Raw genomic sequence first — 27,585 nt, forward strand, 5'->3', positions numbered from 1 at the left:
GGTTACCACCACTACCACCATCTCCACATTAGTTGAGTTGCACTCACAAACCAACCCAGATAAAGCAAACAAATAGAGTCAAATAATTCATTAAAAAAAAGTAGCCATCAAATAAGAGTTTTGTACCCTAGAATAGTATCATTGGAGGCTGGAAAATTTAAGGCCTGTTGTCCACGACTGTACGGATTAACTACAGATAAGGATGCATCAACTGAGAGTTGCTTTGCAGTCAAAATCGGGATTGTGGTATAGATTCCACAGTTTGATCGAGTCATTACACCCTACTTAGTTCAACTATGCAACTGCAAGATCAATACGGACGACGAATAAATGCGGGCCTAAGAAGGGGGTGCTGGGGGGAATGTTTCTCTGTAACTGATTATTACAGTTTGCTGGTTAGGCAGTTGATATGAAAGTGAGTCCAAATCACTTGGGGTAAGGGGACTGTTGAAAAAACTGGCTCCTTGATGCAGATCTGAAGACTTATTCAAGGAAGAAGTCCAAGTGTTTTAGTGGGGCTGAATTAGGATTTCTATAAGTCCAGTCCAATTTTTAGTCTTTTTCCTTTATTATTGCACTTTCCTACTCAGTTTAGGTTACCTTATCAGTTAAGGATTGGGTTAGGCCTTTCCTTTCTAGTGTTTGAGTCTATTTTAGAAGGAAAAAAATCAGAGTTGCTGCTGTTGCAACTTGTCTTCCTTGTGTTTGATCGAGGAAGAATGAATCGGTGTTTGATCCGATTGACAGATTGCGGTGTGAACCTCAGGTGGATCATTCTTGTGCTTTTGTTCTTCTACTACTGCTTGTTTCTTGTTTCTGTTTCTATTTTCAGTCATAGCCATTAACATGTGCACGTCACCTATTTTCCGCCCGCCGGGGGGGGGGGATCATTTCACAGAGGGGGGGCACCTATGAAATGACCCAAACACTCCTGTTTTGGCTGGCTAGATCCTCCAGCTCCCATCACAGCTGGAGGAGAGCCGAATTACTTCTTAACTGCCCAACATTCCGCCCATACATCACATAGCAGGTCGGACCACAGTCCTGTAGAACTTTCCTTTAAGCTTTAAAGGAATGTCTACTCCTGCTAGGAATATCTCATATCTCCACTTCTATCCATTCGAACAGCCTGCAACTTTCAGCATATTTTCTCCCTTACCCTATCTACGACCTAAGTTCTAAGCCCATCCAACCATCTGCTTTTCTGTTTTTACAATTTACCATAATCTAAACCTATCCTTTGATTGAAAGATCTTGTATTGGCTACCGATTTGAGTCATCAAACCAGTCCTACATTACTCCTTCAAGGGTGGGCCTGTTGGCTTCCGTTTTATGGGTGACGGTATCAAATAGAGCTCTGACCATGAACAAACTGCAATATGGTGTGCCAGTCAGCAATGGATGAGAGAGGTGCTTTAGCTAAGAAGAAACTGCCGCACTTGCTTTTAAACTGTGTCCTGCTAAGAATGTTTGACAGTACATCTTCAGTTGTGGCCAAAGATGGATGGGAATGACCCCTAAACAATGGTTGGACACTGTCCCTGAGGGTAACTAATCCCAGAGAGCAACCGAAGACCTGCTCCAATAACATCTAGCCTTTGAGCTACAAGGAGAGCTAGGCACAAGCCCTCCCTCAGGGATGAAGTCAGCCTTTTAGAAATTGTCTAGAAGCAAAATATCAACATCCTTGAAGAAAAGTCGAGTCAGGTTTTCCAGAACAATCTAAGACAGAATTACAAGCTACCAAAACAGAATACTTTCGTTTATGTTTATTTCAGAAAAGTTCAGTGATCAATAACAAGACCTGCTTGCAAAGGTCCAACAACATGTGAACATCACTTCACTCATGAACCGCATCCGGACATCAACATCAGCATGGCTACATTACAGTACACAACCCCTGTCTGCCCAAGGTTGAACTGAACCCTCAATGAACACAGCCCTACACTAGGCAGAGGGGGGAGAGACAGAGAGAATCCATAGGTTCAATAAGGCTGGAAACAGAGTCCATGAATTGAAGAAAGAGAAAAGAGGAATTTCGTTCATAGTTGTCAAGGTGTCATCCAGGCCATTTTTTTAAGGGCTGGGCGAAATAACGCCTTACTGTAGTCATAAAAGGCAGTCGCCTTGGCTCTTTGGGCAACACCTAGGCGTCACCTTGGAATGCCTTGAAAGCTGGGCGGTTGCTTTATGTGTGTGTGTGTCAGTGTGTGCTTTTTTTTTAACATAATGACATGCTATTTCTAACAGTTCTATTTGCATGTACGAAGCACTGAATCACCTGGTTTAGAAGGAAACAAATTTATTCTAGAAGTACCAAACATTGCTGGAACCAAACCCTGGCAAAAGATTCCAGCGGGTGGTGGCGCAGGATTCCAGCAATCCATTCGGAGGTAAGTATTGGGGGCTTTTCCTCCTTACCTTTCTTCTTCTTCCTGTTCCTCTTCTCCTCCCTTTTTTTTTCTTTTTCCCCCTCTTCCCCGTCGGACAGATTTTTTTTTCCCTCCTCTTTTTTATCTTCATTGGTTCTTACCTCTTCTTCTTTTATTCTTCTTTTTCAATTCTCTGGTTCTTCCTCTTCCTTTTTTTCTCCTGATCCCCCTTCTCTTCTCTGTCTGGCACTTGGGCAGTAGCACCCCCACTACTCCCCCCCCACTCCCGTCTTTTATTTTGGTGGGGGAGTGAATAGAGTGAAATTAAATTATTTATTGTTGCATTCTTTTTGGGCCTGTTTTTTGCATCTGTTTAGTGCTTACTTATTTTCTTGCTATTGGTGTATTAAAAATAACATTTGGGCGACTAGGCAGGAACCTTGTCACCTAGCTGCCTTCCACCACCATGGGTCACCTTGACACCTATGATTTGATTACGCACTTGGCTGCAACAGCCAACAAGCAGTCAGCCATTAATGCATCAGTCAAAAGCATTCCACAAGACACCTAATGATATAATTCATAGAGAAAACCTTAAGCCTCCATACGATACATTTGTGTTTGTTGCACACGCACATGCGTGCGTCAATAAACAATATAGATACACAATTATCAATAGCTTTAATACAAAGACACACAACGATCAATAGCACAAGTAAATATATTCACTCTAGAACTTCCAAAATGACAACCGAAGCAACTACACTGAAACTTCAAAACATAATACAAAGTGCTACTAAACTGAAAGAACAAAAAACTAAGTAACGTAGACAGCAATTATAGTACAGCTCTGACATCATATCAATTAAAATTGGTTCAAAACCGACCTTAAAATCTGAGGTCTCAGCCCGGTGCCAGGAAGGATCCATTGAAGAAACTAATAATGTTGACAATTGCCCAGGTGTGATACCCTCCCCAGTAACATTACCTCGTAAGTTCAGTTGAGAAGACAAGCACACACGGAGGAACTTTAAAGCCTGCTTTCTGTAAAAAGCATCCATGCCAGCAGTCTTCTGCATGACAGCAGCTACAGCCAGATATATGCAACGATCCAAAGGTACTAAAAAAGGAGTTGATGGCTCAAATGTAAAAATCAATCGAAGCCCATGCTCAGGGTTCTCTTTACACTCAAGTGCAAGGGGTTCTTTGAGAAAACGTCTGTTCCGACCACCGAGTTTACCAAGAAGTTGCAAAGCTTTTGCACCCCATGGATAGGGTGCTGGCCTCAAGTGTGACCATAAAGTTAGGATCACTTCCGACATGATATTTGCCATACTTGGTTCCAAGAAATCAGGGTTTAAACTATCAATCCAATACTCAAGTGTCCTTAGACCTAAGCTTACAAGGTCATCACTTCCTTTTAGAGTCAAAACCAGAGGCTTCATAAGACGGGGAAGGTGAGGCAACAAAGAACTTAAACGGGCTGGTAAAGTTAGGCAAAGCTCCAGCACAAGGTCCCTCATGTCTTCACCAGTAGGCCCATCTACCATAGCCAGTAACATATTTAGGCAGGGTTGCAATGTAGGAATCAGGTCTCGCAAAAGAAGTTCAAATTTTCCCCCTGCAAGTGCACGGAACATTGTACGAAGAAGTTGCATATAACCAAGAGGCCTTTCAACTTCAGTGGCATTCTTTATGCAAGCCTCCATGATAACAGGCACATGAGGCTGTAGAATACGTTCACAATCTGAAGGAGCCTTAGAAACAGCAGTGAATAACAACCGAAAAAGATGCAACACAAGTTTCGCTGCTGGTGTATCTGGATTCTTAAAAAAATCAAGCTTGCTACTGACGAGGAAATTGACCAAAACATCTGCAAAAGGCCGAAAAACCTTGGGTGCTTGCAGAAGGGTAGAAAATATGTGAAGCAACTGATTGTTGCTGATCATGCACTCAAAAATTTCTGGCATGCACATAGAAAACATATCCATAAGATCTCGTGGCTCCATAATAGCTAATATTTGAGAAAAAAGGTGAAGCATCTCCCTCTCTTCGTCTTTCTCCTTGAAGAGAGTTAAGCAATGGACACCACTTGTCAGGACACCAGAGGCCTTCCACACCTACCAAATAAAGGTGTAAGGAAATGATGTCGATAAATACATAGATGGAAGCCATAAGATTGTTGTTAGTACCTCCTCCTCTCTCATCCCTTTAAATGCTTGAGGAACTGGCAAGTTAGATGATGGGGAGACCTGCATTTGCTGATGTGTTCCATGTGCTGATGGTGAAACCTGAAGCAAAAGAAGTGCAAAGTGAGATTATGAAGTAGACGTCTGCACGTTTGGAACTGCAGAATTAGAAGATTGCAATACCTGTGTTCGTGATAAATGACAATGAGTGATGCTCCAAATTATTGTCTTCATTCCTGAAGCGATGATTTTTATAATTAGTAATGAAAACTCATAGGCCAAATTTTCCTATTAGAGTTTGACCAACTACTAAAATTACATATTCATGATCTCTTACATATTGCCAGGAAATCAGAAGGGGGGGAAGCAAAAGAAAAATTTTATCATTACCCATGACCAGCGTCTTAATTAGATGTTTACAATCACTGATTTCCTTGGAGTGCTCCACAGGGACCTGCAGATTTAAAACTGCCTGCAACAATATAACTTTTAAGAGCAAGTGAATGAACAAGTAAACATACATAATACTTAAGATAAGATACAGCATAATTAAACTTTGCTCCATAGGAAAGATCATTCTAGTTATAAGTTATAACACATCGAAATTAATGACTGCTGGAAGCCTTTAGCAAATCATCTACCCCACAGGAATTTGTGATGCTATCTTGAGATCCCAATTTAGGAAGCAAGCAGAAGAAAACGACCAGGGATGCATTGACCAAGTTTATCTATATTTTTCAATAGAAAATGGTACTAACTGATATAAGAGAAGAAATTAAAGACAATCAGTTATCAAAGCATGGCATACCCCATGCATGTAGAAACTAGAAAGTCAAGCTACCGTGCACTTGGCAAGCTCATTAGCCCCTGAAATTGGCAAATCTTGGCACCCACAGGAAAAAGATGTGTTCATGGCAGACACAATAAAATGGACAAGTCAAGTGGAAAAAGAAGATTATCCAAGGACCACTGGTTCCTGTCAATATGTATGCATTTTTCTGCCCTACAGCCAAAAAGGAAACTAAATCTAACTATGACTATTGCATGAATAAGGAAAGGATAAAAATAGAAAGTAGATTATTCCTCCTCCACGCAAACTGCCTTGGGCCCCACAGGATCTTCTAGAAGCATTCTCCACACAAGGTAAATATGGGCTGTGACACTGTTCACATGAACAGTACCAACAGTGTTTTGCTCTTCAATTCAATCTCCACCAGCTGTCTTGGGGCCCACTCGAGATCTGAAAATACTCCTCCAGCAACAGGCTTAATGTGGTAGAGTATGGACCAAGATATGGCAGAATTCGAATGGGAATTAATGCGCAGAATTTGACCCATGATATGGGTCACATATTGGCCTACTTGCTAGCCCAATCGATGGACTTGGACTGCATCAGAGAGCCAAGCTGAGGACATAGTAGCAGATCCAATGGAAGAAGATGATCTTAAATGTGCCACATCAACAACAACAACAACAACCATAACCTTATCCCAACTAAATGGGGTCGGCTACATGGATCCTATAGAGGCTAAGATAGTAGAAGAGATAAGAGAAGTAAAAGAAAGTAGAAGGAACTAAAAAAAAGTAAAAGGAAGAAGAATGGAAAATAGGAAAGGAAAAAGTCGAAGCAGTAGTCAAAGCAGCATCCCAATGAACATTCCCCTACAAGGGTCAGCTACACGGGTCTTTGTCTTCCAAACAACTCTATCTGCGGTCATACTAGGGTCGAGCCCTACCACATGCATATCCTTTCTTACCACTTCTCCAATAGTCATTTTAGGCCTGCCCCTACTTCTTTTAGCTCCGTCAAACTGAATCTGGTCACTCTTTCTTACCGGTGCATCCCAAGGTCTCTGTTGGACGTGACCATACCACCTCAAGCGGCTCTCACGAAGCTTGTCTTGGATTGGTGCAACTCCCAAAGTGGTTCTAATACAAGTATTCCTTACTCTATCTCTCCTAGTCTTGCCACACATTCTCCTCAACATCCTCATCTCCGCTACACTTATCTTATCTATGTTACTCTTCTTAACCACCCAACATTCTGCTCCATAAGTCATGGCTGGTCTTATTACTGTTCTGTAGAATTTCTCTTTAAGCTTAATAAGCATGCGTTTATCGCATAACATTCCCGATGCACCTCTCCACTTCATCCATCCTACTTTGATTCTATGGGAAACATCATCTTCTATATCACCCTCTTTGTTAATGGTTGACCCCAGGTATCTAAAGCACTCACTTTGTGGTAGCTGTCGCTCCTCAAGTTTCACCACTTCATCACTTCTCGTGGTTTGACTGAAGTTACACATCATATACTCTGTCTTTGTTCTGCTTAGCTTAAATCCTCGTGATTCCAAGCTTGATCTCCATAGCTCCAACTTTGCATTAATCCCTTCTACTGTCTCATCTATCAAAACAATATCATCTGCGAATAGCATACACCAAGGGACCTCATCTTGGATGTGTCTGGTTAAATCATCCATGATGAGTGCAAACAAAAAAGGGCTTAGAGCTGATCCTTGGTGTAATCCAATTGTAATAGGGAATTCACTACTTTGGCCCTCTGCAGTTTTGACACTCGTCATTACACCCTCATACATGTCCTTGATTATATCCACATAGTTACTTAAGGTCCTTCTCTTCCCTAGGACCTGCCAAATGAGCTCTCTAGGGACTCTATCATAGGCCTTTTCTAAGTCTATAAAGATCATATGGAGATTCTTCCTGAAGGCTCTAAATATTTCCATAAGTCTTCTTAAAAGATAAATAGCTTCTGTCGTGGATCTCCCTGGCATAAAGCCAAATTGGTTCTCCGATATATCAGTTTCTCTTCTTAAGTGTGCTTCAATGATTTTTTCCCAAAGTTTCATAGTATGACTCATTAGTTTTATACCTCTATAATTATTGCAGTTCTGGATATCACCTTTATTCTTAAAAACCGGAACTATAGTGCTTCTCCTCCATTCATCTGGCATTTTCTTTGTACACAAAATCTTGTTAAACAACTTGGTTAGCCAAGATACCCCCCGTGCTCCTAAGCTATTCCACACTTCAATTGGGAGAACAGCAGCTTCCATCTCTCACTCCAGTCCTGTCAGCTCGCTTAACTACAGCCCCAGTTGTTGGCATTTCAGGAAGTAGAGTCGTTCTTTATTAGTTTTAATACTTTGGGTTATAAATACCCTTAGTAGGTTCTATGGTAAGGTAATTCTACAGATTGTTTAGCCCCTGATTCGAGTATTTACTGGCAAGTATTTTAATTTTTTTTTTAAATTTAATACTTATATCCTCACATTAGAACATAAAAAATTGACCAAACCCTTTTTGTCATAAGAAGAAATTCATCATCCATTGATCGTGGTTGCAAAAATGTAAAATTCAAAGTACAGGAGAGAGAAAAATCCTAGTACGACTAATTTAAAACAACTTACTTTAGACAGTACAAAAGAATATAAAATGAAATGGGAACTCAGACATTTGGCATAAAAGAAAACAGACAGGGTTTCACAAAAATTTATAGCATAAAACGGCCATAGAACCCAAAAAGCTTTTCTGAACTAACCTGCACAGGGAGTTCAAGCTTTGACCTCAATGTCAATCGTTCCTTTCCTTCCTCACCCTCCTCCAATAGCTAATTCAAGTATCATTTTGATATCATCAAAGAATGGCATTTGACCAACACAGCTATCATCAAACTAGATAATGCACTAACAGCAATTTTAAATAAGGAACTTCAAGTGCACGCAAAAGCAATATAGATAAAGCAGAGTACCTTTAAGTGAAATGGAGACAAGTGTCAGAGACTCCAGACTAATTGATACAGGGAGAAATTGGCTACAAGGTTCCTTTCCAGAACCTGGGATAAATGCTGGTCCAAAGATCGCAGGTAGGTCCTTGCTGTCCCATCCTGGCCCTGGTGAGTTTATTTTATATAGTTCTTTTTGGGTCCACTTGGGTCCATTATTTTGGAACAGTTGCTGTAGAAGACTCTTTGTATTCTTAGTTTGTCTTTTCATGCTCCTAGGTTAATTAATGTATTGTGTTTTACTTTCCTAGGTAATATTTATTAGTCTTTTAGTTTTTCTAGCTTAGTAGTTATTATATCTTGTTTGTACTTCCTATGTCTTGGGAACAACTTTCTAGGTCTTGGGGATAGTTTCAATGTCTGGAAATTGTTCCCTATGTATGGGAAATTCCAAAGGGGTTTTGGAATTCTAAGAGTCTCTTAATGTTATTGAGTTGTACTCAAGATTTCCATCTCTATATAATGCAAGAACTGGCTGCTCTCAAGGGCAACCCAGAATTTTGAAAACAAAAATCTTCTTGTGAGAACCCTTGTGAGAAACAAGAGCTGTGAGACTCAGCAACCCAGGTGGGACTCCTGCGGATTGAAAAGGGGGACTCCTACGGCTGGTAGACTGGTGGGACTCCAGTTCTACAACTTATATTATTCTCTTCCAGATTCGATCTTGGCTTGCTTACCGACTCGGTTTGCATCACTAATAGCCCATAAATATACATGTGACCTTCCAGATCACCAAGCAGATAACAAAATATTGACTAAAACAAAGGCGTCACCGAGGAGAAAAATATTCACAATATCTTCTTAGGACAGTCATAAAATAAATGCCTGCAATAAGTAGATATTAATCTAGTTACGTTTAACCTGAGATGAAAACAGTAAAAAAAAAAAGGTTCAAAGTTGTAAAGGCAGCTAAGGAAGCTCTAGAAGAATCTGAAGGAAAACAACAATCATCCAGGGAAACTCAGAAGGAAAACAAAGTTATAAGCCAGATAGAAACAGAATACAAACGGTAAGAATGCCCTGAAAAAATGAGTTACAACTACGAAATCATGGAATTAAAAGGAAAAGAAAAACTCCAAAAGACAAAGATAACACTGATTAACCATACCAACAAACTCAATCTATACATATTACCAACTTAGCTTACCTGAGGAATGGTCCGTTTGAAGGTACTAAACTTCCCTACAAAAGCATCCAGAATTCGACCCTGCAGGAAAGCTAAAGGTATGTACCTTACTCCGTATAAAGAAACCCACAAAAAACTATTAAGTGGGAAAATATACAGACACAAACAAAACTGAGCAGAAAAGGTTGAAAGAGCAGTCACTATAATTTTAGGATAAGACAACTTGAAAATTAGTACGTAAGACCCTAACCAATAAAACCCTTGCTTCATCCATGGATAATTGATCAACACCTTTCTCAAAAATAGGCTCCACCTAACAGAACATGAAACACCACGATAGAGCAGTGAATTATACCATATATCATATGCAGGTTCTCAAAAATAGCAAGGAATTTGCAACACCTCGATAAAGGAATAAAAATTCAAACCAGATTCAGCATTAGGCGTGCACAGGTAGTATGAATGCTCAATGACAGGGATGAATCATGCATGTTCCTGGAGAACAAGTAAATAATTCTTGACAACTGCAGCACAACAGTAAAAGAGTGTTATTGCTAAGAAAAATAATTGATCATAATAAAATCAAAATATTACTACCAGGGCAGTATCCTAAAGAAAGAAAGCAAGAATAAAAACAAATAAATATATGCATATATCTGTACAAAGAATTATTAATTAAAAACTGAAAAATTATTAAAGATGGTATAAATGGTTGAGAAGGCGGGCCTCAGTGCAACGGAAAGCTTGCTCCAATGTGACCTAGTGATCCCAGGTTCGAGTCAGGAAACAGCCTCTCCGCAAACAGGGGTAAGGGTACGTACATTATGACCCCCCCCAGGCCCCGCAGTGGTGGGCGCCTCGTGCACTGGGTACGCCCGAGAGTATAAATGGTCGAGGCCAAAATGTTTTAAAAAAATAGAGAAATCTCCTCCCTAGTATGCCATGCCAAGAAGGGTACTGAAATATTCCTGCCATGTAAGCATTTTCACTGAGGTTATCTTTGTCCTTTCATCTTATCCACTTAAAATTCTCCAGTCTCATCGCATCTCCCTCAACCAACCCCACCCAACACATACCAAATACACTCTGAACCACCACAAACAAAAGATCTCCAGCAACAAACCCCCCTCCCCAACTTTTCTCAGTAATATCATTGTAGCATGACTGCATGACATCCTGTTTGTCTTTTAGATTTGGGAAACAGAACAACACATAGAAATCATAGCATTCGGTGTAGCAAATCAATTAAGGAATTACCAGAAGAGATATTTGTTAAGGTACTTTATGATTTTTATTTTATTTTTTTTGGGGGGGGAGGTGCAGGGGGTTGGAGAAACTTGGAGGGCTGGAAGTAACAGGCTGGAGTTCTTTCTCCTTCAAGAGTTCAAACTTCAAACACAACCGAACTGAAACAAATGAAAAGCTCCAGATTTCCAGAAATGAAGAAATAACAGTACAGGCAAACATAAAGGTAGAGGGAGTGGCCGACCCTTAGAATACAGGATAGTTGAGATCAGAATGTTCAGATGATATTAAGTACCGTATCTTTCAGAAGTACTATTTCTACTTTCTTAACATAGTTGTCAAAAAAGACAAGGCAACGATATCAAAGGGGCTTACTTCCCAAACAAATCCTCCTACATCTATATATAACCGCTGGTTCATCAAGAATACACAAGAAAAGCACTTCAAGCAAAAGAAAATAGAAAGAAAGCATAAAAGAAAAAAGAAAAAAAAAAACCCAGATTCCAAATGAGTAGATTCAAACTTGAAGGCGATAAGGTGCTAGCCTATGAATCGTCTAGGCACCCTAGGTGTGCAGTATATGTAATATAGCAATGATAATTTTACATAATTATACTTAGATGCAACATAGAAGTCATATCGATGCCATATGATAAAATTATGCTAGTAATGAACTAATATGAGAAAACCAACATATAGTAAACAAAGCATAGGATATAATATAAGCATATTCATCTCCAAAAATACAGCAATAAATACAAATCAACATAAACTCGTGAACTGTCAAAAAACTGACATAATATAAGGTGTGTTGCCACAAACATAGTTCAAAATCTTGCGAAAATTTCGGATATTTCGGCCAGGCCAAGACGAGATGCTCTGTCGAAATGAATAAATGCAATATTTAGGAAATTTTGGTCAAATTTCAAGAAAATTATTCATCTCATTTCAGAAATTTCGGTCTAAAAATGACCGTTTTCATCGAGATTTCGGTTATTTCGGTCATTTCAGAATTTTACACCCTGAAATAACCAAGCAAAACTCTTAGAAAAAATACAATATTTCGGCAAAATGTGGCCGAAATTTTGGTATCTCGGAAATTTCGGTCTGGATGAAATGAGCTTTCGAGAGGAAATTTAATACTATGGTCACAAGGACACAATGCAACTCCTAGGCGTCCAAGGCGGGTCGCCTTTCTTGCAGCAAACAAGGTGTGTTGTCACCTTGGACCCAAGAAGGCGTCTGGAAGCCTAAACGATGCATTGACAACTATGTTTCTTATACTACAACAGTGATCATTGCAGAGGTAAAACAAATACTCTATGAGGGACTCAACTCCTACAATCCACCTTAAATTGTAAAGTTGTAGCAATTAGAAAAAAGAGAATTAAGTGAATAACTGTATAGAAAATGGAATATAGACAATACAGCCATGCTAGTAATGTTTTTGAGTCGAAGAAATAAACAACGAATACCAACCCCAACCCCACCCCCACCCATCCACACCCCAAATCAAGAGAGAAAGATCATGACAGAAAAAAAAAACAGTAAGACAGTATATCCGATGGCTCAAGTCAAAAGAAAACCTGTGATAGTGAGAGATCCCCTCGGACATGATGTACAATCTCTGCAAGTAGACTATAAGCTAATGGTCTCAATGTATCAAAGCAAGCTCGACCAGATCCCACCAAAACCCTGACATACAATTAATGAACATGAGTAAGGCATAGAAAGGTTCAAAGACAGTACAATCAGCTTTTAAAAAAAATTTATTCAAATTCATATAAATAGAACACTTGAAGGATTCAAGCAGGTCATAAAATGCCAGAATATGGAAGGAGAATGGAAAATTCAAATCAATGAACCTTCCAGAAAGCTGAAACAAGAAGAATAAATGTTTAATCCTAGGTCAAAATTTGCCAATGAAGGACTGCAAGGTGAAAAAGTACCACATAATTTCATGCAGAATTGACCACAAAGAAGTAATAAATCTCAACACAAAAAAAAAATTATTTTTCCTCTCCATTGCAGTAGTGATCCGGGAGTATTTTGGTGCTTAAATTACGTATAGAAGCAGTTTAGTCATGTTCTTCAAGCAATGTAAAGATAAGACAGCTCTCCATAGAAATATGAGTCGTTAATGAAAATTGATTCCCTAGAAGCTCATGTTTCTAGGATTCATTCTAAGAAATCTTGGTAAATGAAGGTACTGATTAGTAAGTCCCCTACAAAGTTGTCAGGTATTATCTAGAACACAATGAAAGCACAGAAAGTCGAACAATTAATATTGGCTCTTTTTACTAGTTAGTGTTTGGGTGCACTGAGTTGACTAGAAGGGTATTCTAGTTATAGGCAGTGGTTGAAAGGTTAATAAATGTGTATGTATAGAAGATATTGCAGAAACTTGAATGAGCTAATGGAATTTTATGCATTTTAGGCTTCAAGAACTTTCAGATGTCTAGGATTGGCAACTTGCAGGAAGTTTTTCCTTAGTTTCCTTCTAAGAAACCTAGGATTCAATGGGTACAAGGTATTACAAGTTTCAGGATAGAAAAGGGAGGGAGAAGTGATGCAAATCAAAGAATGATCCTATGGTGGGCTTAAGAGAGAGAGAACAATAGGTGAATGGAGAGAAGATAAGGGGCTGTTCCGGGGCTGTGAGCAGTACCCATGAACAGTAACTTAGAAAGAAAGAGGGGAGGGAGAGGAGATCACAATTTCACTTTAAAAAAAACAACTTTTATTCCATCATCACATCATGGAGGCTGCTAGCCTTTACGATCATTCTATAATGATGAAAATAGAAGAAAACAGAATTAAAACTAAACTCTAAACTACCAATCGATAGGCTGAGTTGGCAGTCCTTTATTAACTAAATTATCCTCTATTCCTTCCCATCGACCAGCTGCTATGGGAGGAGTTTTATCTTCACTCAACCACCTAATAACAACCTAATCAGATAAGGTGACCTCTCTCGGACAGGCTAAAAAAGGAGATTCCTAAATTGTCTCAAACACTAAATAACAAAAGGAATAAAAGTCCTAAACCGAAAAAAAACTATATCCAAACAACTTTTCTATGTGGGTGTCCTAATCTGATTATGAAACTAAATTAAGACAACTTAAAATATGGCTGGACTTATAAAGTCCCTAATCCAGCCAACTACTTACAATAAAATAAGATGAAAATAAACTGCAGAGGACTACTCCACAACCTGAACTGCTGACTGGACAGATCAGATAAGGTTCTAGGTTCATTGAATCTAGACAATTAAACCAGGATTGAACCCAAAAAAATTTGGTTCGCAACTTAATCGAACTAACCAACCTAAACCAAACCGATTCGTCATTAGAAAGCACCACATTGTTTTTCCAATAAAGAAATTAAGAAATAGAAAGGTTAAAAAATAAACTATAAATAGAGAATAAGGTATTAAAAAAAGCATGATGTCTGCTCACCTATACCATGATCATAGGTATAAACGTACAGAGATGATGTCCTGAATTAGACAGGAAAGCATTCTTATTTCAAATAAACAATACAAGATGCAAGAGGAATTATTAGTCTCTGATTAACAATGTCTCATGACCACATGCAGAAAGGGATAATATCCCAAATCAGTGCAAGTCAGTAGGGATTACAGGTTTTCAGTGTATGTGACAAAGTGTCGGTACATAAGTAAGAATCAAAGCCAAAAGACTGTAACATATCAAACAGATGTTTTAGTATTCCGTAGTCCTTGTACAAATTAAACAAAAGAATTGTATCCTTGGAGCACAATACTTTGTTATGCGTCAACCTACTAATAGACGGTTTAGTATCCTGTGGTTCCAGTATAACAATAGCAAAACAACGGTATTATTGGACTATAGTAATCTATCACTATGCATCAAGGGAGGGAGAAAACTTATCACCCTGTAGGTACACTTACACCTTTGCTCTTATCCCATTTCATCATGTAGATGGACCAATTAATCTAAAAATAACAAGAAAAAAGATGGAAAATCCTCTTCCCCACCTGATAGAAAAAATCAGCTTCATTTCAAAGAGTAATGGACTGAATGTCTAATTATCGATCATATTAATGAATCTATGATTAAAATGTGAATTGTGATTATCTCATAGAGCCACAAAACATCCATCAAGAAGTAGAGACAAAAGGGCATACCCAGTGCACGAGGCTCCCACCACTGCGGGGTTTGGGGAGGGTCATATGTACAAAGCCTTACCCCTCCTTTTGCAAAGAGGCTGTTTCCAGACTCGAACCCTAGACTACTTGGTCACAATGGAGCAACCTTACTGTTGCACCAAGGCCCACCCTCATCAAGAAGTAGAGACAGGCAAGATAAAAAAATAAAAAATAAAAAGATACCAAGAAGAAGAGGGGAAAACAAGTTGACAGAAAACATGAGAATTGATTCAGTAGAGTGGCTCTCTTGAACCCAATACATTGCTGATATAATAAACGCTTTTTAATGACTAATATAGTGAACTACCATTCCACTAGGATAAATGACAAACTAAGACCAATATAAGATAATAGTCACAAAAACAATTATAATACTTAAACAGAGTAGTCACTGCACAATGGTAAGGTTGCCCCATTGCGGACCTCAGTGCAACGGTAAGGTTGCTCCATTGCGGCCAAATGGTCGCATGTTCGAGTCTGGAAACAGTCTCTGTGAAGAGTGGGTAAAGCTGTGTACACTGTACACTATGACACTCACTAAACCCCACAGTGGTAGGAGCCTCGTGCACTGGGTACGCCCTTCTTTTTTAGTACTAGAATAGTCTCTGCATTTTCCATTTAAATTGGTATTTGCTAATAAGCCATTGATGTAGATCCCAGCCCCATGCATGAGCTGACATACAATCCAAGGAAAAAGATCCAGTCCAGCCAAAACCAGTCAACTCAAGCCTAACCAGTCCCCAACTTTGGGACAGAATTGGACCAGCCAATTTGACTTCAAATCAAGCCATTCCCTCAGTAACTTCTCATCAGCATCAGCTTCTAAGCAGCTTCTAAGTAGCTTCTCATCAGCAGCTTCTAAGCAACTTCTCACCAACAGCTTCTAAGCAACTTCTCAACAAGTAGTTACTAGTATTCTCTTGGCTAAGCCCTCACTATATATAGAGGCGTTATTGTAAGTTTTAAAGGAAGAGAATGAATGAAACAAATGAAGCTTGCTTTTGCAAACCATTGTCTAGAGAAAGGCTGAGAGAGTTGAGGGTGAGAGGCCCTCTATCCCCATTACCCTTCTATCCCTCCATCTTCTCTTCTATTTTCTGTTTTAATTGCAGATTTGTTCCCTTAATCTGAAGTTTATTGATTGAGATCAAGATCTTATCTGGGGTTGGATCATTCGTGATTTAACTTTACATTAAATTGGTATCAGAGTAGGCAGACTACCATGGAAGTCGTTGAAATTTTGAAGATGGAAGAGCAACAAGAGAAGAGAGACTCAATAATCACAGCCATTGAATCTATTCTGGAGATGTTGGTGTATGAACCACAACTTGATGATGATTGGGCTATTGATGCTGCCCTTGAAGGAGAAGAGTGTGAAGACACCCTGGATGATAACAATGACGTCTATGAAGTTAATGTTGAAGTTCCAACAATTTCTGTCGTCATGAAAGAGTCAGCCCTTGATGTTCCGAATGCCAAGGCTTACATTGAAGAATTTAAAGCAAGCATAGCTGAGGCAGTGGATGATGTGGAAGTTGAACACGTGGAATTTGTTATTCCACCAAAGTAATTTGACGAACGAACTCTACACATTCTGGATTACATCTGTATCTTCAAGGACCTGCAAGAACATTTGCATGGACAGAAATTTGACATTCACCACACCAAGCTTACCCCTACAATCTTCAAAATTCGAGGTCGAATTTTTTCTAAGAGGGGGAGAGTTGATGTAGATCCCAGCCATATGCATGAGCTAACATACAATCCAAGGAAGAAGATCCAGTCCAGCCAAGACCAGTCAACTCGACCCTAACCAGTCCCTAACTTTGGGACAGAATTGGACAGAATTGGACCAGCCAATTTGTCTTCAAATCAAGTCATTCTCTCAGTAGCTTCTCATCAACAGTTTCTAAGCAACTTCTCATCAACAGCTTCTCAGCAAGTATTTACTAGTATTCTCTTGGCTAAGCCCTCACTATATATAGAGGCCTTATTGTAAGTTTTAAAGGAAGAGAATGAATGAAACAAATGAAGCTTGCTTTTGCAAACCATTGTCCAGAGGAAGGCTGAGAGATCAACTGAGAGAGTTGAGGGTGAGAGGCCCACACCTGAGACAGCCCTCTATCCCCATTACCCTTCTATCCCTCCATGTTCTCTTCTATTTTCTGTTTTAATTGCTGATTTGTTCCCTTAATCTGAAGTTTATTGATTGAGATCAAGATCCTGCCTGGGGTTAGATCATTCGTGATTTAACCTTACATTAGACATTTTATTTCAACTCAAAGAAATAATTTCCTTTCGCTTTTCCATGGGGAACGTCTAGGATTTCGAGATTGGCATCAAACAAGAAACCCCTCTGTGAAATCCCCAAAAGCCATCTACTTTTCAACAGTGGTGAGATTAGTAGAGAACTTTGAATGCCTGACTCAATTTCTAAAAAAGCATAAACCAAGAGGAATGGCCACTTATATGCAGCAGACAGAAAATAACATTACCATTCTCTATGCTCAAGCACCATATCTCATCAAACATCTATACTTCTAGTTAGTAGCCAAAGAAGTTTTAACATGATTCAGATTTACTAGTTCTCACCAAATTCCTAGGTCAAAGAGATATAGAAAACCATAAACTCCTGAATTCCTTCTGACAAGACTTGTCTAAATCTAATACCTTTGCTTCTTTGATCTAGTTAAAGTTCTCCTTTTTCCTTACTATTGGATAATTAACAAAAAGAGGATGCACATTTTTCTAAGTAGTTTATTGAGGTTTGCAACTAGCTTTCAGGAGAGGGGAATGTAACCAGGATAATGCTTTATGTGGTCAAAGGCTTGTCGAGGGGTAGAGAGTTTTGTGATTCAAGAGCATCTCCAAAGTCCTGCCCCACTCAATGTCCCCCCCCCCCCCAAATCCCTCCCACAACAGTGGAAATGGAAAGTTTTTCATCATACCAATGGTAAGAGAAACCAAACCAAATATGACCTCGAACCAAAGATATGCTCTTAGATCCATCTATAGACTTATGCACTGAACCACAACCTCAATCATAAGCTACATAAGCCTTGAGGGAATATAGGCTTGTAACAATATTTTAAAACAACGAGACCTTACCATATACTAAATTATATAATAACAACAACAAAAGGGAATCAAAAAAAGAAAATCCCAAAACATAAACAATAAGCTTCACATAAAATGGATAACCTCTTGCAGAAACCTCAATTCCCCAACCCAATTGGTTGATGAATTGTAGCATAAGCATACATCAAAAACAACTTAAAGCTACAGTTCTAGTCTAATATCAATGAAAGCGTGTTAACACCAGTACCTTCTATATGTCTGACATATCTCACCACACAAATGCTAGGGCTAAAAAAGGATGATTCTTTTACAAAACTACTTGTTTAACTAAGAAGAACCATCCAAGACAAAGATAAATACTCAGAATTCATAGAAGACATTCCTTTCTCCAATTCCAACAAGCATTTCTTTTGGGGTCATCATTCCAGTAGAACTAATCAGAAATCATGGTCCAAAAACACTAAAGAGTGCAGCAACTTAGGCTTAAGGGTTCTGGCTCAAAACTAGTACCTCTCCTCCAATAAAGTGTCAATTAAAGGAAATAATCCCCGCTTAAAATCTGTTCCAAGAACATGTTTCAATGCTACAAGCAATTCCTGTATCAAACATATTTATACGTGAAATTATGTAAAAATATGCTTTTAAAATTAGTAGACACAAAAAACATGAACGAGTGTCTCACCTTCCGAACAGAAACAGTGTCTGGACAACTAACAAACAAATTCACAATGCTTCTACATATGCTTTCTTCATGAGGCCTTATATAGTCAGCAAAACTTTTCAGCAAGTAAGTTAAAAAGGAAATTGTCTGCAATAAATGAAGAAATATATCAGGTAATCAATAAATGGAGAGGTAAAGAGAAACTAACTTGAACTGCATAAACTTAAAGCTAGAATATTATTCTCTGGATTTCTTATTTTCATTTCAGCTATAGCCCTTTTTTTTTTGGGCGGGGGGAGAAACAAACAGATTGCTCTTCCAAAATATCTGGCCAAAAGAACTTTCTTTCATAAACCATTTCAGATGTGCTATCATCAAATCTTATACTCAAATCAATCAAACTTTCAAGACCGATAGCTATTCACAAAGGCTGCTAAAACACCTGTTGAGCTTATTGAGACCTTAAAATATTTATAGTTGTGATAGATATCTAACCTCATCCTCTCTCCAGTTCGCTAAGAGGGTCGTCCCTCAAATTGGTCAATGAAAGATAGTTGCCTCCCTAAAACTGCAGAACAATCTGACGTTTGCTGAATTTGCTAGAAATATTGTTAGAACCTAAGAGTTAGAATGCAAAAATATCGCTCCCCCCCCCCCCTTCCTCTCACTTGGACAAGGTCATCTAGATCCCCTCCCCCAATGGTCTCTTCAGTTCTAGTTCTGCTTTGGACTTTTGTCAAGCATCATGCCCCCTCTGTTCCCTAGCACAAACTTGTCTGGTTAATGTAAGACTAAATTAGGGCAGAATTAGTCCCAACTCCCAAGTAAACCCACAATAACCAGTTAACAAACCCTAGTAGAAGGGTATGGACCAACACAAGTTCAGAATTAAGGTATGTGCTGGAAGCCTGGAACACTGGTTTCAGCCAGTAGAAGGGGCTAATATTAGGGTCGAATTCAAGTCTGGGCCTGCACAAGCGACACCCAAAATTTGAGCCAATTCGGATGGCTAGAGACAGCCAAAGAGAAAGGTCACCAAAATAGGAAGTAGGGGAGTTAGGTGTAGAAACCAAACCAAGCAGCAATTTGGATCCATACTTGGATCGAGTGGAGGTCCTATGGAAGAGCACCTATGCAGTAAATCTTGTGCAAATCTGATGGCAGAGTTGAGAGTTGCAGGGGTGACACCAAATAGAAAGTCTGGATGGAACTTACAAACCAGAGGGAGTCTGATCTCCAAACCAGGATCGAGTGGAGGGCCTGGTGAGGGGACTCTATGCTCCAAAACTCTGCAGGATCTAATGAAGGATTATGCAGTTGTGGGGTCTTGAAGCTTGAAGCCAAACTGGAGAAGAACTGGAATCCGCAGGGGTGAAGTCTCCTTGTTTGATCAGCAACAACAGAACTCAGAAGTAAAGGGGAGATCTCAGCAGTCTTCGATTGATGTCTCCAGAAGCAGCAACAGTCACAGGCAGCAGCAGTCACCAACAGAGATTGAACAAGGTAGGGAGTGAATGAAGAAAACAGGAGAAAAGGGGGATAAAGATACTTCGGCTCTCTCAATTAAGTTTCTCAACCCTTCAAGTCAAATTCATCACTTGAGAAAGGAAACAATTTGCCAAATCAATCTTCATTCATTCAATAAAACGTGGGGGGAGGCTTGAGCAGCCTTTACATTATAAAGAGGGCAGAACTTGCACCTCAAGTTAGAAAAAAATAGAAACTTACATAATTAGAAACTAACTAGCAACATAAAAATAGAAACTACTCTAGGACTGAAATAACAGAATATCTTCACTACTCTAAAGTGATAGCTGGAATCTTCATGTGGTCCCCACCAAAGGGTGATATCGGCCAGCACTTGAAGTCAAAAATTTGTAAATAAAATTGACACTTATGCCCCCCATGATCTGGGTTTGAGAGACCCAGCAACTCCCAGCCCTATTGGGCTGGCCCAACTTACAGTTGGTTGGCCCTATGGCCCATTGGGTTGATCCACCAGTTGGGGAAGTGAACCAGCCCTTCTCCCATGAGTCTCCCCTTTGTATACTTCTTGCCAAACAGCTTGGCTTTTGCATCACTGGTTCAAAGGCCACATCCCTCGCCATAGCTTCAATGTTTGGAGATCCCTAAACAACTGCCTTCCCACCCAATCCCTTCTCCTTCACCGCCACATACCTATCACCCCCTCCAGTATCCTTTGTTGGAATGGCATAGAGGATGTTGATTACCTATTTTTTTCTTGTCCCTTTGCCTCCAAGATTTGGAGGAAAGCCTTAGCCTCTATTTGGCCCCCACAATAGGAGACCTTTACCCTTCGCTCGGGAGTGGCTTTGGTTGGCTACGACTTTTTCAGGCAAATTTATCTATGACACTGCTGGAAAACTGGTGTTTAGGGCTGTTATCTCGCACATTTGGATGGAGAGGAATCTTCAAAGATGAACCTCCAACTCTCGTTCATTCGACAAGATTTGGAAAGCCATCTTCTTCGATGTCAACTCCAGACCATACACTCCCTCATGGTTCTCTTTTTGATTGCTCAAGGAACAGCCTAGGGCTTAGATGTTTCTCTTTTTCAGTCTCCTAGCCTGCCTCCCTAGAGCTTGAGGTTTTGTATAGGTCCCCCCAACCCCCCTCTCTCTTTCCTCCCCTTTGGGGTTTTGGTAATGAATTAATTATTCATCAGGGAAAAAAAAACTCTTCTATTTCTTTAGGCGAGTAAATTACCAACTAAATGTCCCAATCTGCAAACTAAATTAAAAAGGTTCATGCAATCTCCACCTTTTTTTTTTGTAACCAAGACTTTGAGAAACAGAATACAATGCAATTCAGCAGTTTACGTAACATTCAACAATATTACTAGTCATCCAACTTTAAGAATGAAGAATCTCTGGAAAAGATAGAACTTAAATCTCTCAGATCAATATCCAATCAATTATCACGAGTTAACCCTTCACAGATCCACTTGAGGCTTCAGCTTTTCCAGTAAAAAGATTCACATGTTTTGCTCCTTCCATATATCCTAAGCAACCACAAAAGGAAATGACCGATTGCTCGATTATTAAAACTTCTTTTTTCTCCTATAAACAAAAATCCTACCTTCCCTACAAAACCAGAACCTAGTTCCTTCTAAAAAATCTTGTTGAGACCCATGTTGATTCAATGAATTTAGGATCAGCCCCACATTTGAACCTTGGCTGTCCTACATCAATCACCATAGTAGGTACCAAAGTTTTATTGATATTTTTTCATCTTTCCTATACAGATCCCTTGTATAACATAATCTAATTAAAAAACACCCTGTTGGATTAGATACAGTTTTTCTGTCTTAAGAAGTATGTAACTACTAGAACCTCTATTCTTATTGCGCAAGGAGTCAATAAAGGATAAAAGACGAAAACGGTACAGGAAGAGGAACTGAGGAAACCACCTCCCCTAGACCCTATTATTGCGCATCTCCTCTGTACCTTAGAGTAATGGCAAGAAAATGAAAATAAAAGTGCCTCAAATTTTCTCTAAACCAAGACATGTATATTGTTCATTCTACATGAACCTACATAATTAACCTCATCCTTACAACAATCAATATGTTCAGGGAGTCTTAACTGTTACATGTACTTCCTTATAGTGTAAGTCAAGTTCATAGATTCTTGTTCTCCTAGTTTTCTCCTTGAAGTGCTTAGACTCTGAAGCATTTGGTCTCTTACTTTGTTGGCCTAAACGATTCTCTAAAAATTACAAGGTATATAATTTCCTTTCTCCAAAACTTAGATTATCATTTCAAGATAAAGCTGTTTCTGCGTGCCTCAAGGTAAAATTTACTAAAATTTCCCAAAATGTAAAATACAATAGATATCTTATAAACACTCACCTTAACCTGTGCACTCTTCAATTCAATGAAGTGGATCTTTGACTGCGGAGGAACCTTTTCAGGACCCGAAACAGATATTGCGGAAACCATCAAAGGCAACAGGTGAGGAATGTTGGTCTGAACCAGCCGCCCATACAGCTGGAAAAGGAACATCACTACCAGTGGGCTCTCCGTGACTATCTTAAAGGAACGGGTGCTGGGGTTAAGCTGCCCGCCACCAATGTACCCACTAGCAAGTTGACCCGAATCAGTGAGCTGCTTATTATCTTCTCCACCCGCCCCATCCTCAAAGTAATAACTAACAGTCGCCCCAAAGTTCTGGTATATCTTACAAACGAAGTCAAGGAACGGCTGGACCTCATTCTCAAGGCTCGGCCTAAAGTTACGCAAAAGGTCAAAGATGATACGTATACAAACTAGGCCATTCTCCTCGTTGTCCAAAGTGAGAACTTGTAGAGCGAGTTTCAAAAGATCCTGAACGATGGGGCGGAGTACTTCGCTGTGAGGGAGACGATTAAGAATCTCAACGATAACATTTCTAACCTTGTGTTCGGGGTTGTCCGTGAGTTGAGGTGTCGTTAACTGTGTAAGAATCATGGAGAAGGCCCGGAAATAGCATTTCAGGAACTTTAAGTACTCAGCAGTATGCGCAATCTCGAGGCTGTCCCGCACCTCCATTGCCATCTGAAGCCTTTCCTGTATAGCTGGTTTTAAACGAAAAGAATCAAGGAAAGCGATTGTCTCGGATAAAAGCATAATAAAACGAAGATAATAACAAACAAGAAACAGAGCAGCCATGGCTCTAAGAATCAGAAACACGAAATTAAGAAGAAAAAAAACTTAAATAGAAAACGATTCTCCTTTTCTTTCAAGTGAATAACATCAATAAAACATAGTAGTACAAGAAAACGCGGAATTCGCCGGGGCGAAATCAAAACGGAGAGAATTTTTTGAAGAAAGTTTTGGAGGATACGGATGTCCGGCTCTATAAGATGCCGAGCATGCTGTTCGAAGTTCTGAACTGGACTCATTTACGAGTTGCAGAATAGACTAAAACCCTAGCTCTTCTGTTCGGTTGTTCCTATTAAATCAATTCTTGCTTCTCTTTCCTTGGCTCTGCTTGTTCTCTCTGTTTCTAGGGTTTCTGACAACTAAAGAAGTGTTCCGCTTGATCTCCTGGCTAGTCTTCTGTCTCTCTATCTCTCTCTTTCACATCTTTCTCTCTACTGATTTCCCGAAGACCGTTCGAGGAGAGGAGTATTTGAGCGTGAGTTCTCTCACTCCCGCTCTCACGGGAGTTTTCTTGGACGATGGTGATGACGAAGACTACCCTTTCCAGCGGTTCCTTCCGCTTTATATAGGCGAGCCCAGTGGTGCTGCCGCGGTTCGCTTTTTCTCGTCGCGACTCGTTTCTCCCTCGAAGACCCCAAACCGCGTCACCACAAATAAACATTTGTCATTTCTGCATGGTTTCTAACGTAGCAGTTTTTTTTTTTTTTTTTTTGTTTCTTTGAGGCGTAACGTTTTTTCGGCTTTTATATTCGAGAAATTATCAGCACCACCCCTGACGTTTGCCTATATTTTAAGGCACACCCACTAATTATCATAATATCAGTGCCATCCCTTGCTTTATCAAACTAATTCCACACAGACCCTCTACCGTTAGTTAAGAGCGGTTAAGTGGTGATTTCAACTATTTAATATTTTTTAAAAGACAAATCTACCCTTCTTAGTGGGTGAAGTACCAAATCTACCCTTGCAATCAAAACACCCACAAACCCTCCTCAATCGAATGAAGAAACCTGCAACTGCAACCTTGTTTCACCTCTGCAATCAAACCAGTGCGACGAGCAAAGAACACGACGCCGAGCGTAGAGAAGACCCTGACGAATCTTAGTCGCTCTGGCGAGTACTGAAGAGCATTGGCCTTCAAGGTCGCTGAGCAAGGATCCATTATCGCAGTAGCTTCACTGTTAATACGATTCTGGGAAACAAGAAGCCCGGAAGAGGGAATCAAAGTACTAAGAAACGAAGTCAAAGGTAAAAGTCTTCTAGACCCAACCCAATGAAGTAGGATCTCGCATTTTTGTCTTTCTTGTGCTTATTTCACGGAGGTCCTCTCTGTAACTTCTCTTCACTATGATAGATCTCCTTTGGTTTGTCTCATCTCAAGTTTGGATTTTCAGAAGTTGCCTCTAAATTCCTTTTCGTCTTTTGAAAATCATAAAATCTAAATTTTGGAACTTTTAGGGGACAAGGAAGTAAGGAGGCAGAGTTTGCCCTTCGCATTGTGGATCTTAGTTGAGGCTTTTGTTGAGATCATCATCACAACAGATTCTCTTCTTCATTGGCATTGCTTTAGTTCTTTCTCTCGTGACTCTTCCAGATTTTTTGAGCTTTACTCACTGAAGGGGGAACAAAAAGCTGCTCAAAGAATACAGAAAAACCTGGTTGCATAACTCTCATTGTCGTGAGTTTCTGCAAACGTTCTCCACGGTCCCCTTCCCCTGTTTCACTTTTATTGATTGTCCTTTTTTCCTTTCCATGGAGTTTTTGGATTGTTGATTGGAACTTTGGCTTTTTCTTGGAGAACATAGGAATCTCTCAAAAAATTTCTACTAGAGAGTCATGGAGTTTCAGCATCTGAAAAATGTCTTTGGTTAAAAAAAATCTCTCTCTCTGTGTAACTTTCTCCGGTGTGCTAGTCGCATGGACCTTCTTTGTTTATTTCCCGTCTTCCCCGAGAATTTGGGGCAGAAACCTTTGTTCAATGAGCTAAAGCAGGGGAGGGAGCTAGTGAAGCGGCTCCAAATGATTTAGGAATAGGATTTTTATGTTTTTAGTGTAAAGGGTATATTGGTCAAAGCAATTTCATATGTTAACACCATTCAAAAATGGGTAACGATTGATATTATGACAGTTAGTGGGTGTGCCTTAAAATATAGGTACACGTCAGGGAGTGACGTTGATAATTTTCCTTTATATTAAATAAAAGATAGGGGAAAACAAAGCTACCTGGTCGTGTGGCTCGCCTGGTTCTTGTGCATAAACATGGAAATGTGCAAAAATAGCGTACTACCCCCATAGCAGAATATTTCTTACTCAGGGGTGAAATGACTGGTCCACCTTACCCCCATAAAAGGCGAAAATCTCATCCCCATGATGCCAACAAGAGGTCATTGGTCTCCCACCCCCGTGTGCAAACTGCAAAGACCAAAGTCCCCCATAGAAAACACTGACTCATAATGTCATTTAAACTAACTATTCTAATCATTAGATAGATAGTTCATGGTCTAGATTAGTCATATACTCAAATGTCAAAACTTAAAATCTATTTCAAGCCAATAACCTCATGTGTATTGACACGCATTCTTACTATGAACTCTCCCACTACCCTAAATTTTTAAAGCTTTGTTTTGCCACATGGCAAACTCTAACAGGACAAAACTTGACATATCAAGGGACCTATGGGTCTATTTGTCCACAAAAATTAGGTCACATTTGGTCTACCAATTGACTGATGGCGGCACTTAGGGTAAATCTATTTCTAACGGCTCACCTTGATAAATTTATCAATTTGGTTTGACATTTACCCTCTAGTAAATCAAATAGGGCCTACATTTGTGGACGAGTATATTCTGAGGTCTCCTACTCACATGTAAACTGGCCCAAACATCTTAGCAATTGGAAAAATAAGAAGAAACATATATATATATAGTCTACACATATGATAAACATTACAATTTACCATTAACAGGTCCTTGTAGGTGTCACTATACATAGTGAAATATGATGTTTCATTATTTGTCATATGGCAGTACAAGGGTGTTTGTCCATGTGATAGAGGACCTCAAGTACATCTCCATGGCCAAATTTTAGTCTAAAGTAAGCAAAGAAAGTTGCTTATGTTACATATGGGATGCTTGAATCAGCTCTTAGTGCAGTAGTACACATATCCTTAATACTCTAATTTTCATGTGCACTTTTGCATGTCTTCAGTGTGAATTTAAAGTCTTTCATTCTGAGGGTGGGCCTTGGTGTAACGGTAAGGTTGCTCCGTTGACCAGTGTGACCAAGTGGTCATGGGTTCGAGTCTGGAAACAACCTCACTGCAGGGGTAAGGGTGCGTACTCATTGGCTATGCCCTTTTTTTTCAAAGCAAGGCAAGTTGCTCAAACTCTGATTCAAAGTTTTAGTAAAATTATCAAAATGCAACCATTGAAATGATTGTTTCGTCCTCTATCACATGGACTAACTCATGTATAGGCATGGTGATACTGAAGAAAACCCCAATTGTTGATATTTAATATCTACCTCCAAATCATGCATGGAGTGCACCAGTCCATGCACTCGTAATCAAGTCTATGAAGACTGCTTCTCTCCTTAATTGTGAAAATGCACACCAATTTGGGCTGTCCTGGACATTGAGGTTAACCATTTCAGTGACTGGTTCAGTTGTTGGGTTTCATCACATCCCATTCTCAGGTGGATCATATAGCTCTAGTTAGTAGATTTTAGGTGGTGTTAATGCCTCTAAGGTGTGCTACCTGTTCTATAAAGTGCTTCTATAATCGTTCTCACATATCATCACTAATGGCAGGTTGAACCAATGCTCAATTTTCCGAAGGCCGTAGGTAGGTCACACATCTGAAGCAGAAAATGCACTCTAAGATCATGCTTTTGGCTCGCATGCTAGCAGGTTTTGATAAACTTAATTGTGATAGGACCTTCTTCAAGTACAAATGCAGATGGAAACATGATTCTTCTTGGTGGGAAGAAGCTTTTTCTAGCTGCTTCTTGTTCACCTCACCTCTGATTATGGAGTCTAATTCTTCCGATGCCATTGCCATTTCTCTTCCTAATTAAGATATACTTCCAAACCTTTCTTATCTCTTCGATAATTTCTGTAAGTTGTCTCTCTTTACCAAATTCACACACATCTTAAGGAAATGTAGTGGTATTGCAGATATTCTTACTTGTTCACTGAATCACTGCTCACATTAGATTCTTAGAATTGGGTGGGTATCTAGTTCCTCTCTTAACCACCGG

General features: G+C 39.6%; 1 protein-coding gene across 2 annotated transcripts in view; it reads right to left on the reverse strand.

Annotated features, from left to right (window-relative positions):
* The window catches only part of LOC122660288 (transformation/transcription domain-associated protein-like), a 108,211-nt gene extending 84,351 nt beyond the window's left edge, over window positions 1-23,860 (reverse strand). For both annotated transcript variants that reach the window (XR_006332662.1, XM_043855526.1), the window contains exons 1-13: window positions 23,510-23,860; window positions 22,537-23,240; window positions 18,687-18,812; window positions 18,515-18,600; window positions 12,324-12,432; window positions 9,921-10,016; window positions 9,743-9,805; window positions 9,514-9,573; window positions 8,124-8,192; window positions 4,952-5,033; window positions 4,745-4,797; window positions 4,565-4,663; window positions 3,260-4,492 (exon numbers count right to left, since the gene is read on the reverse strand). Coding sequence is in view for 1 of the 2 variants with exons in the window: in XM_043855526.1 (XP_043711461.1) it covers window positions 3,260-4,492; window positions 4,565-4,663; window positions 4,745-4,797; window positions 4,952-5,033; window positions 8,124-8,192; window positions 9,514-9,573; window positions 9,743-9,805; window positions 9,921-10,016; window positions 12,324-12,432; window positions 18,515-18,600; window positions 18,687-18,812; window positions 22,537-23,240; window positions 23,510-23,567 (2,838 nt within the window). In the remaining variant the exon portion in view is untranslated. The remainder of the gene's footprint in view (window positions 1-3,259; window positions 4,493-4,564; window positions 4,664-4,744; window positions 4,798-4,951; window positions 5,034-8,123; window positions 8,193-9,513; window positions 9,574-9,742; window positions 9,806-9,920; window positions 10,017-12,323; window positions 12,433-18,514; window positions 18,601-18,686; window positions 18,813-22,536; window positions 23,241-23,509) is intronic.
* Between the last annotated feature and the right edge of the window lie 3,725 nt (window positions 23,861-27,585).

This window comes from Telopea speciosissima, chromosome 4 (genome assembly GCF_018873765.1).
Source record: "Telopea speciosissima isolate NSW1024214 ecotype Mountain lineage chromosome 4, Tspe_v1, whole genome shotgun sequence".
NCBI lineage: Eukaryota > Viridiplantae > Streptophyta > Magnoliopsida > Proteales > Proteaceae > Telopea > Telopea speciosissima.